General features: G+C 41.0%; 1 protein-coding gene across 1 annotated transcript in view; it reads right to left on the reverse strand.

Moving 5' to 3' along the window:
• ppp1cab (protein phosphatase 1, catalytic subunit, alpha isozyme b) overlaps nucleotides 1-13,080 on the reverse strand; it is a 19,892-nt gene continuing 6,812 nt past the window's right edge. The window contains exons 4-7 of the mRNA XM_021565508.3: nucleotides 4,735-4,839; nucleotides 4,072-4,295; nucleotides 1,196-1,330; nucleotides 1-930 (exon numbers count right to left, since the gene is read on the reverse strand). Of these exons, the coding sequence (XP_021421183.1) occupies nucleotides 835-930; nucleotides 1,196-1,330; nucleotides 4,072-4,295; nucleotides 4,735-4,839 (560 nt within the window). The 3' untranslated portion in view covers nucleotides 1-834. The remainder of the gene's footprint in view (nucleotides 931-1,195; nucleotides 1,331-4,071; nucleotides 4,296-4,734; nucleotides 4,840-13,080) is intronic.

The raw sequence follows: 13,080 nt of genomic DNA on the forward strand, positions 1-13,080 counted from the left end.
GAGGGGGATAAGGGTATCATTCCTTTTAATATGACAACAAACTGCAGTGGTTAGCAAAGACAAGCAATGAATGAAGAACTTCATTCAGATTCTTGCTTTATTGGTCAACTTGATGAGACTACAAAACGAATTCACAAAAAATCTCTTTCAAGTAATCAAATCTGTACAAACCTAAATTGTGTGGTTTTTACAGCTCTGGCTCGTATGAATCTGTGAAAAGGGTCATTGTATGTGTGTGCGAGTGGAGGGCATGCTTGCTTTCCTTTGAGACAATTGACACATTTAACCTCTCCTGCTCGAGGATATTCAAATGTCTTTCTTGAAGCGGGAGTAGTCACACGGCACATACACATCTGTTTGATATTTTACAGTACAGGGGACAGGGAAAAAACAAACTAATCCCCCTTTGCACAAACACACCATCTGTTTGCACGAGTTTACTGCTAAATTCATCTGGTCAGCTGTCTCCCGAACCCAGCTTTTATCAGTCACAATTACTGTACAGAACGACATTGTGGTTCCATCCTTTCAATGGGGCAAAGTGGTAAGAGAAGGGGATAGTACAAATCTCAAATTTTCGCACATAATGCACACACACGCACACACTTTTTAATGCTCGCTTGCAGACGGAAACACACGCATTCCATGTCTCGTTCTCTCAAACACCCACTCATAGACAATTCATAGCATTACATGTTTTTCTTACGATAAAAAAAGGAAAAAGCCCTGGGTACTGGTTTGATTTCTGGCTGTTTGGTGAAAGAGAGGAAAGAGAGGTAGAGAGGGCAAACATGGTGGGAGTGCAGGGGGAGGCTGAGGGAGGGGCGAGTCATTTCACTTCTTGGCTTTCCTGGGGGGGGTGACAGGACGTCCGGAGCCCATGCCCCCTCCACCCCCATAGAACAGCTTCTTGTCTGCAGGCTTCAGGATCTGGGAAGGTTTGAGAACAAACAAATAAGAGACTTGCATTCAAAATCAAGAAAACCCTATAATACATGCTAACTATATAAATACTATGAAAACATTAATGCAGTTTTAAAATAGTACTATATTGATCCCAAAAAGGGGAAATATGTTTACACCAGCTAATACAGACAAATACCATTACAGACAAAACAAAGGACACGCAGACAACGTCCTCAACACATTACCAAAACTTAAAGATTAGAAAGTTATTTTAGTGATATCCCTTTACCTGGAAGGAGCACATGAGGGTCTCGTCCACGCTCATCATGGCTCCGGCGTTGTCAAACTCGCCGCAGTAGTTGGGGGCCGAGAACAGTGTCACTAGCTGCCTCTTCGCAAAGAACTCGTAGCCATCCTCAACCACCTGAGGAACGAAGTAGGGCTGTGTTCAGTAGGCACGAACCGGTATGAAATGGAGTGAAATGAGGAGGTACAATCTGAAATTGACCAATAAATGCTAGTTTTCCATTGCAAAACCAATCCCGGTTTGGAATGGGTTAACAGGGATTGTTGTGATTTTAAGGAACCAAGGTAGCTTTGTCCTTCCTCCTTTGTAACACTGTGGACAAGTGTGTAACACTGTGGACAAGGCATTCTAGGCTTATTCACTTTCAAACCACATAGAGCCTGTACTAGAAGGAAGTAATTTATTCATTTCACAAACAAAACCACTAAACTGGTTTAAGGCCGGACCGGGTAGTAAAGGCTGAACCGGGTAGTAAACCTACTGTTGTGTTCAAGGTGTAAGATAAGATCCACACCTTTAACCAAACATACTAGAGGTCGACCGATTAATTGGCATGGTCGATTAATTAGGGCCAATTTCAAGTTTTCACAACAAACGGTAATCTGCATTTTTTCGGTGGTAGGCAGCAGCAGGCTCGTAAGCATTAATTCAAACTTTACTGCGCTTGCCAGCAGCTCTTAGCATTGCTTTATCATAGCGCTGTTATTGACTTCAAGCCTATCAACTCCTGAGATTAGGCTGGCAATACTGAAGTGCCTATTAGAACATAAATAGTCAAATGAAAAATAAAATACAAATGGTATAGAGAAAAATAGTTGACGCGTCATAATTCCTATAATAACTGCAACCTAATATTTCTTTACTGGGAATATTGAACCACCAGCTTTCACATGTTCTAAGCAAGGAACTTAAACATGAGCTTTTTTACATGGCACATATTGCACTTTTACTTTCTTCTCCAACACTGTATTTGCATTATTTAAACCAAATTGAGCATGTTTCATTAAAGTAGGATTTTCATCCACAAATGTAGCCACCCACATTTCCAATATATGTGGCGTCACAAAACAGGCCAAGTATCACAATACCACGGGGGGGGTAATCGGGGAATTCAGAGTGGACTAGCGCCCTGTTCGCTCTGAATACCGTTATGCAGATGTGCTGCGCAAAAAAACTGTCACTGATATTCCCACTTCTACTCAATACAACACATATTGACTTCACACTGTTCACTTTATTAGTGCGTAGAATGTTTGATTTGCTCATATGTGCAAAGCCTACCTGTGATTTGGCTGGAAGAATGGGAGGACGGAATATACTGTACATGCATAATGATCTTTATGCCTCATAAACAGACAAATCACTCTCTCCCACAAACATATACACACACTGCACCCAACTTTAAAAACGTTAGGCACCAAACAGAATCTAAAGCAGAAGCAGAAATAGATTTTGTATACACAGTTGAAGTCGGAAGTTTACATACACTTAGGTTGGAGTCATTAAAACTCGTTTTTCAACCACTCCACAAATTTCTTGTTAACAAACTATAGTTTTGGCAAGTCGGTTAGGACATCTACTTTGTGCATGACATAAGTAATTTTTCCAGACCTCCACAAGTCTGGTTCAATTTCCAAACGCCTGAAGGTACCACTTTCATCTGTACAAACAATAGTATAAACACCATAGGACCACGCAGCCATCATACCGCTCTGGAAGGACACTAGTTCTGTCTCCTAGAGAGGAATATACTTTGGTGCGAAAAGTGCAAATCAATCCCAGAACAACAGCAAAGGACATTGTGAAGATGCTGGAGGAAACAGGTACAAAAGTATCTATATCCACAGTAGAAACGAGTCCTATATCGGCATAACCTGAAAGGCTGCTCAGCAAGGAGAAAGCCACTGCTCCAAAACCACCATAAAAAAAGCCAGACTACGTTTTGCAACTGCACATGGGGACAAAGATTGTACCGGTACATTGAAACAAATGAACTTTACACAGCCTTTAAACGAAACACGGCTTGTAACAAAAATAAATAGGCTTTTAAACGAAACACGGCTTGTAACAAAAATAAATAGGCTTTTAAACGAAACACGGCTTGTAACAAAAATAAGTAGGCTTTAACGAAACACGGCTTGTAACAAAAATAAATAGGCTTTTAAACGAAACACGGCTTGTAACAAAAATAAGTAGGCTTTAACGAAACACGGCTTGTAACAAAAATAAAAAAAATAGCAGTAAACAGTAGCCTAACAAGAAAGTCATTGGTCACCATCTTCCTCCTCCTGTGCACTGAAACCACTGAAGTCATCTCCTTCGGTGTCGGAATTGAATAGCCTCAGTTGAAACATCTCGGCCGTCTACTCTCTGTGTGTTGACCCAGTCTTCAAGCTCAATTTGAAATTTTGCCAGGACACCGGGGTTAACACCCCTACTCTTACGACAAGTGCCATGGGATCTTTAGTGACCACAGAGAGTCAGGACACCTGTCAAACGTCCCTTCCGAAAGACGACACCCTACACAGGGCAATGTCCCCAATCACTGCCCTGGGGCATTCGGATATATTTTTTTAGACCAGAGGAAAGGGTGCCTCCTACTGGCCCTCCATCACCACTTCCAGCAGCATCTGGTCTCCCATCCAGAGACCAACCCTGCTTAGCTTCAGAAACAAGCCAGCAGTGGGATGCAGGGTGGTATGCTGCTGGCATGCTGCTGGCATTCTAACAAGTCATCAAATAAGAAGCTGTTCTTAATTGACTTAAATGTATAAATAAAGGTTAAATAAAAACAGTATACCTGCCCGGGATCTTTCTGCTCCCTAAACCCTACCTCTTCCCCCTCGGTAGTCACTGACCTGGTGGGCCCTGCAGATGAGGTCCATGTCGTGCTTGTGGAGGAACTTGGTGACCACGTCGGCGCCAAAGGTGAAGGAGACGCCACGGTCATTCTCTCCCCAGCCTAGCACATCCTTGTCCGGGTCTGCCCACAGCAGGTCGCATAGCAGGCCCTGGTCAGGCACGTCCGTGGGCCGCATCACCCGCCGCACCTGCTCCATAGACTGGAGATCAGGGGACAGGCCTGGGGGATGGGAGGATTTCAAAAAAAAATTATTGGGTATAGACTGTCGCACGAGAGATAGCTTGGGTGTAAAGCTTGTATAATATATATTTTTTAATATGGCTTTTCAATTACAACCACCTAAAAGATCATTAAAAAGAATACCCTTTACGATAATGGAACTAATCTCGGTGATGTCCATTTCTCAGTCTGCCTAAAGCTCATCGGTCATGGTCTGAATGACAAAAACTACAGCCTACATCCCAGCCTGGCCCTATCCAAAATATGTAATTTTTCTCTCTCTCAGCTGAGTTTTTCCTTTCACTCTTTCTACGCAGTTGATATTCTACAGTTGCAATGGGAGTTCACATGGCACATTATGACAAGGACACAAGGGTATTTCAAAATCAACCGGAAATGTGTGCAGAGGAGCCATTTGATAAATACTACAACTTCATACCTCCATGACAACAAAATATCTTCTCGTCGACGATGGCCGCCACAGGCAGGCAGTTGAAGCAGTCGGTGAAGGTCTTCCACAGCTTGATATTGTACCGCCTCTTACCTACAAGGGGCAATATCTAAATTAATCTAGGGCGTATTCAGTAAAATGAACAGTTCAGAATGTTGGGAATTGCAACGTAATGAATAGAGATGACGATGCCCAATTCTTCATGACATAAAATAATTTCTGTTATACAAAATGCATTTCTATCTAAATGTTTTGTAATGTGTTCCACCCGTCAAAACTGAACCCTGATCTTCAAAGCTAATTAACCTGGTCTTTGCTTTGTCCCGAAAATCACTCACATCATTTATTGCATTCTTATTTTGCGCTTCGCATAATACATGCTCTGTAAGCAACCAATCAATTGTTTGTCGAACTTTTTAGAAAAATGTCAAAGTTCCTCACAAAAACTCAAGAGTTCAGCTCGTTTGCGCAACTTCTATTTAATAATGTTTTATTTGATCAGTCAAGTTGAATTAAAGTCATTATGGCATTGGGTGCATAAGAGTTATATGTGCTGTATGCTGAAGATATGGGACGACTTGAGATCCGTGTGGCAAGATCCGATGCCTAACCATGAAAATTCAAGTTAAGTGTATGGAGAATAGGGTTGGGCAGCATCCAGATTTTCATATTGTCATACTGTTCTTCTCTCATCCCGGGATTTACGTTATTATCAGCTTAGTACACACAAAGAAAGGCCCACGAAGTGCAAAGACAGGCCATCCAGCTCACAAAGTTATACATACATTAGGTAGGTGCTACCTAATGTCATTTTTGGTGAGTTTGGAACTTTACAAGCGAATATGAACGAGAGACATGCTTGTCTGGAGGAAGAACAGTACAGTACTGGCTCTGGAGCAGCATGTGTACACACTGTGTCTGTGTGGAGTCGCTAGGGCAATGGGCCTGACTGCTCTACTTGGAGAAGATGGGGGAGGAGGCCACGGGCTGAGAAAAAACAAGGAAAATAAAGAGAGCAGTGGCAGCTGCACAGATTACTCATCCAAAGGGCTTTGACTTCTCAAACACGGCCAAAAGCTAATACAATATGATGCCTTGTCATCTTATTAATTCAGCCACTTAGATAACTAGCAAGTTAAACTTAGGTGTAGCGTTAACACAGAATTCTTTGTTTTCCACATAGGAAAATAAATCAAATAAGAAATATTTTGCGGCTTTTTGTAAACGCAGATCTAAAATGCTTCTTATTGTAATTTCTGCTCTGCATCAATTCTGTCCTTCAGTTGCCCTTCTCTACTCGGATGAGTATTCACGAACGAGCGTTCTATCAGTAAACAGCGCTCTGACTGATGTGTAGCTACTTTTTTTTGGTGTAGCCAGTCTACTCTTCTCCAGTAAAATGAAAGATTAACTTTAAGCAAAAAATTAGGAAAGGTAGCTGGCTACATTATTTCTATAATAAACATTAGAATGTTTTCCTCCCACCTTTATTTAACCAGGTAGGCTAGTTGAGAACAAGTTCTCATTTGCAACTGCGACCTAGCCAAGAAAGCAAAGCAGTTCGACACATACAACAGAGTAACACATGGAATAAACAAACATACAATCAATAATACAGTAGAAAAAATCTATATACAGCATGTGCAAAAAAATGCCTTGATTTTTCATTGTAAGCTCATTAACGTGTGTAAAAAACACTTGACTTTCAATATAAAACGCGACCCCTGTCCATATGCAGTCAGTCAGTCAACCTCTCTCAACCTCTGAATGCTCGGCTATGAAAAGCCTGACCGGTTGCACCCTCTATAACCACTGTTTATATTATTTAACCCTGCTGGTTATTTATGAATGTTTGAACAGCTTGAAAAATGATCTGGCCTTTATGGCCATGTACTTTCATAATCTCCAACCAGTTCGGATTTAAATATAACTTTTGTATGACTGACACCATTAGTGAGAGGTCTAATGCTTTATTATTTTATAATTCCTTCCCTCCGATTTCATATTCATTATATAAATAGGCCCATGTGCCCCTTCATCAGATGAACTGCAACATGTCGGCTAAAGAGATTTAATTAATGAATGCATGTGAAAGTTTTTAATATTGTGATCTGTTATCCAACGATCATCATCATCATCATCATCATTATTATTAACCCTGCATTATAATTATATAAAAACCCCTTAGATAGATATTCTGTGTTTTTATTTACAGTAGGGATGGACAGCTTTTTGTTTTTCCACTTTGGCTACACTTTACAATAGGACAAATCATTGAATTTGATAAAATACTGTTTAAAAATGTATATGTTTATTAAGTAGTCTTGCTTGTCTCAGAGCAGCGCGAAACGCAGCTGAAATAGTTGACCACATGCTAAGCTATTGCTTCAAATCCTATTATAACAATTGGATGACTTTGGGTGTTCCAGTAAGCAACAATTTGCTGCCTTCACTAGCCTACTTTATTCCAATATTTCTGTCATTCAGTGATATTTATTCCAATTTATTCCAATAGTAATTTATGGATCCATCCAAACAATGGATTTGGTGGACTCGGTAAGAGTCAATTGTCTTATCCCATCGCACGGCCTCGGGAGAGGCGAAGGTCGCGAGCCGTGCGTCCACGAAACACAACCCCGCCAAGCAGCACTGCTTCTTGACACAATGCACGCTTAACCCAGAAGCCAGCCACACCAATGTGTCAGAAGAAACACGTCCACCTGGTGACCGTACCAGAGTGCACGCGTCTGGCGTGCCACAGGAGTCGCTACAGCGCGATGGGACATGAACATCCCAGCCGGCCAAACCCTCCCCTAACTCGGACAACACTGGGCCAATTGTGCGTCGTCTCATGGGTCTCCCGGTCACAGCAGGCACGGGTATCGAACCAGCATCTGTATCAACACAGATTGCACTGCGATGCAGTGTCTTAGACTGCTGCGCCACACAGGAGGCCCCATCCACAAAATGTTGTGTTGATCAAAGTATCAAAATACTAAAATACTACTTAAACAGGACTATTAAACAAGTTAATTTAAAATGTTTATTTTATGATCACAGAAAAATAAGTTATGAAATGCTAATTATATAAAGCAGCCCATGTAATCATATGCCAGAGAGTAGCCACAATCGGCCCAAGCACCAACTAACACATTTGGGCCAGATAACTCACACCGGAATCGTCCTGAGCTCAATCTCCGTATCCTAGCCGTAAGTAATACTGCCAGACTACTGTACCACATGACTTCTGACTCTCAGCTGAGTGCCCTGACTCTCAGCCAGAATTGGCAAAGATCCAGTGTGCTAGCTCGGGTTGGACTCACTGATGGTTGAAGATGATGAGCGATTGGCAAAAGCATCACTCTAATCACAGTCAGAAGAGAGTTGAAGAAACTTGAGTGGACATATGGAAAGGCTCTTTTGTAAGACATTTTTATGTTTTATATTTTTATTTATTTAACATTAACCATGTGTTTGTACTCGTTTTGTACTGTTCTGTAGTTGACCCAATGATTCATTTGACAAAGAACTTTGCGTAGTGCCGGCCAAGACATGGATCAAAGCTGGCGAGACATTCAATGACATCATTAATAGATATGCTGGACCCTATGTCAGAGAGGTTTTTTTGGAAGCACATTGCGTCTATTGTCCTGCTAATAGCCCTTGTGAAAACATGCTTTCAAAAGGCCTCCAGGGCCGACAGAAGTTGCTTACTTTTTCCCTCTTCCACCTGCCTCTTCCATTCATTCTCATAGTAATTTGTTTTAGTTTGCATTGCAAATGAGGGCATAAACTGGTTCAACATGCCAGCAGAGTAAGTAGACATTTATGTAGTAAAATTAAGGTTAAATAAAAATAAATAAAAGACCAACACTTTTAACTGCACATTACTCAACACTAGCTAGACTCATGTCATCTACGGTAGGCCTACAGTATACAGTGGGGAAAAAAGTATTTAGTCAGCCACCAATTGTGCAAGTTCTCCCACTTAAAAAGATGAGAGAGGCCAGTAATTGTCATCATAGGTACACTTCAACTATGACAGACAAAATGAGAAAAAAAATCCAGAAAATCACATTGTATGATTTTTTTATGAATTTATTTGCAAATTATGGTGGAAAATAAGTATTTGGTGACCTACAAACAAGCAAGATTTCTGGCTCTCACAGACCTGTAACTTCTTCTTTAAGAGGCTCCTCTGTCCTCCACTCGTTACCTGTATTAATGGCACCTGTTTGAACTTGTTATCAGTATAAAAGACACCTGTCCACAACCTCAAACAGTCACACTCCAAACTCCACTATGGTCAAGACCAGAAACAAAATTGTCGACCTGCACCAGGCTGGGAAGACTGAATCTGCAATAGGTAAGCAGCTTGGTTTGAAGAAATCAACTGTGGGAGCAATTATTAGGAAATGGAAGACATAAGTCCACTGATAATCTCCCTCGATCTGGGGCTCCACGCAAGATCTCACCTCGTGGGGTCAAAATGATCACAAGAACGGTGAGCAAAAATCCCAGAACCACACGGGGGGACCTAGTGAATGACCTGCAGAGAGCTGGGACCAAAGTAACAAAGCCTACCATCAGTAACACACTATGCCGCCAGGGACTCAAATCCTGCAGTGCCAGACGTCCCCCTGCTTAAGCCAGTACATGTCCAGGCCCGTCTGAAGTTTGCTAGAGAGCATTTGGATGATCCAGAAGAAGATTAGGAGAATGTCATATGGTCAGATGAAATCAAAATATAACTTTTTGGTAAAAACTCAACTCGTCGTGTTTGGAGGACAAAGAATGCTGAGTTGCATCCAAAGAACACCATACCTACTGTGAAGCCCCCACATGGGGGTGGAAACATCATGCTTTGGGGCTGTTTTTCTGCAAAGGGACCAGGACGACTGATCTGTGTAAAGGAAAGAATGGATGGGGCAATGTATCGTGAGATTTTGAATGAAATCCTCCTTCCATCAGCAAGGGCATTGAAGATGAAACGTGGCTGGGTCTTTCACCGCCCGGGCAACAAAGGAGTGGCTTCGTAAGAAGCATTTCAAGGTCCTGGAGTGACCTAGCCAGTCTCCAGATCTCAACCCCATAGAAAATCTTTGGAGTGAGTTGAAAGTCCGTGTTCCCCAGCAACAGCCCCACACCAACAGTGTGTGAAAACCTTGAAGACTTACAGAAAATGTATTGATATAAACTTTTGTTATTGACCAAATACTTATTTTCCACCATAATTTGCAAATAAATTCATTAAAAATGTGTGATTTTCTGGATTTTTCCCCCTCATTTTGTCTGTCATAGGTGAAATGTACCTATGATGAAAATTACAGACCTCTCTCATCTTTTTAAGTGGGAGAACTTGCACAATTGGTGGCTGACTAAATACTTTTTTGCCCCACTGTATCTAAAAATATTTTTTTCATCTCACATTGTAGATCTCCTGATTTAAACCCGATCGAACTTCTTGCAACTAAAATGTAGTTGAAATAAACATCTGCATGTTTGCCTGGCATGGATTGTGCCTCCATCTTGACACTCTGCCAATTTTTATTTTTTATTTTTATTTTACCTTTATTTAACCAGGTAGGCTAGTTGAGAACAAGTTCTCATTTGCAACTGCGACCTGGCCAAGATAAGGCATAGCAGTGTGAACAGACAACACAGAGTTACACATGGAGTAAACAATTAACAAGTCAATAACACAGTAGAAAAAAAGGGGAGTCTATATATACATTGTGTGCAAAAGGCATGAGGAGGTAGGCGAATAATTACAATTATGCAGATTAACACTGGAGTGATAAATGATCAGATGGTTATGTACAGGTAGAGATATTGGTGTGCAAAAGAGCAGAAAAATAAAAATAAATAAATAAAAACAGTATGGGGATGAGGTAGGTGAAAATGGGTGGGCTATTTACCAATAGACTATGTACAGCTGCAGCGATCGGTTAGCTGCTCAGATAGCAGATGTTTGAAGTTGGTGAGGGAGATAAAAGTCTCCAACTTCAGCGATTTTTGCAATTCGTTCCAGTCACAGGCAGCAGAGAACTGGAACGAAAGGCGGCCAAATGAGGTGTTGGCTTTAGGGATGATCAGTGAGATACACCTGCTGGAGCGCGTGCTACGGATGGGTGTTGCCATCGTAACCAGTGAACTGAGATAAGGCGGAGCTTTACCTAGCATGGACTTGTAGATGACCTGGAGCCAGTGGGTCTGGCGACGAATATGTAGCGAGGGCCAGCCGACTAGAGCATACAAGTCGCAGTGGTGGGTGGTATAAGGTGCTTTAGTGACAAAACGGATGGCACTGTGATAAACTGCATCCAGTTTGCTGAGTAGAGTGTTGGAAGCAATTTTGTAGATGACGTCGCCGAAGTCGAGGATCGGTAGGATAGTCAATGATGCGACTCTCCGCCAAAAGTTGCATTTAGAGGATTCTAAATTAATATACAAAGGGGAATTTTTCGTTAGATATTCTCACAGACCAGATTTGCCATAAGGGGCTTTTATATGATTATAATGCAGGGTTAATAAAATTAATAGCTTTGTAAATAAGGATGCATTATGAAGGGAAAACGACATGCACAAGAGACGGTGCTATACATTTAAATTTATTACAATTTTCTTTAACCAATTTTGGTCTTTAACCTCTCTAGGGTAGGGGGCAGCATTTGGAATTTTGGATGAAAAGCATGCCCAAATTAAACGGCCTGCTACTCGGGCCCAGAAGATATGATATGCATAGATTTAATTTGGATAGAAAACACTCTAAAGTTTCCAAAACTGTTAAAATAGTGTCTGAGTATAACAGAACTGATTTAGCAGGCGAAAACCTGAGAAAAATCAGTTCAGGAAGTAGTTTTTTTTGTGGTTTTCTATTCAATGCCATTACAGTATCCATTGACTTAGAACTCCATTTGCAGTTCCTATGCCTTCCACTAGATGTCAACAGTCTTTAGAAATCGTTTCAGGCTTGTATTCTTATAAATGAGGGAGTAAGACCAGTCTGAACGAGTGGATCCTAACGCGTCGCAGAGCTTTTTCAGGCGCATGTGCATTTCTTGTTTACCTTTTATATTGACGACGTTATTGTCTGGTCAAAATATTATAGATCATTTAGGGTAAAAAAACAACCTGAGGATGGAATATAAACATTGTTTGACATGTTTCTATGAACTTCACGGAATTTCTTGAACATGGGGTGAGACATTCTTACTAATTTGTAAATAAACCCAGTTTGTTATTTAGAATGATTTATTTCTGTTTTTAAGAGGGAGAGAAACCAAAAGAACACCGTGCCTATTTTCTGTAAAATCACCAGTCCACATGTCAAGTGAAATTCCCCCAAGTTCTCTCTTAACTCCAGGACCACCTGATACAGGACTCTAGCAGCAGAGGAGAGACTCTGCTGAAAACGGCTCCATTAATTACCACAGTTTAGACTACCGATAGTTCAGCGTTCTAACTCCCCTTGTGATAGTGTGGTGCAATGACAGAATGCCACCATCTACCACAAACGGTCAAAGCATAAACTTGCAACTTTTAAAGAAAGAACCACTGTATTTACAAACACGTGAATGGCTCAACTGTTCATAATGTAAGTTAATGTTACTGGTGAAATGACGAAAGCGATCTGCTTTATCCCCTAACGCATTGCAAAGTTGACTGCAGGTATTTCCTTAAAAAGTAGCTACAAATATAAACATTTATGGAAAAACTTCAAATAAATAGCTTCAACTGTAAAAATAAAAATAATAAAAACACGCCATGGCTATTTCCAAATACGATATACCACCCAAGCCTGATGGAGAAGTCAGAATACCGCTCATGCTGTAGGGCTTACAATTATCCTTGTGTACTCTATTGTTTTCACTATATATTTTACCTCTTGGGGATGTTATACGAAAACATAATGTTAACTTCCACTGCTATGCGGATGACACACAGCTGTACATTTCAATGAAACATGGTGAAGCCCCAAAATTGCCCTTGCTAGAAGCATGTGTTTCGGACATAAGGAAGTGCATGGCTGCAAACTTTCTACTTTTAAACTCAAAACAGAGATGCTTGTTCTAGGTCCCAAGAAACAAAGAGATCTTCTGTTGAATCTGACAATTAATCTTAATGGTTGTACAGTGGTCTCAAATAAAACTGAAGGACCTCGGCGTTACTCTGGACCCTGATCTCTCTTTTGAAGAACACATCAAGACCATTTCAAGGACAGCTTTTTTCCATCTACGTAACATTGCAAAAATCAGAAACTTTCTGTCCAAAAAGTATGCAGAAAAATTAATCCATGCTTTTGTCACTTCTAGGTTAGACTACTGCAATGCT

The sequence above is a fragment of the Oncorhynchus mykiss genome, chromosome 16, assembly GCF_057628025.1.
Source record: "Oncorhynchus mykiss isolate SJ-2025 chromosome 16, ASM5762802v1, whole genome shotgun sequence".
Lineage (NCBI taxonomy): Eukaryota > Metazoa > Chordata > Actinopteri > Salmoniformes > Salmonidae > Oncorhynchus > Oncorhynchus mykiss.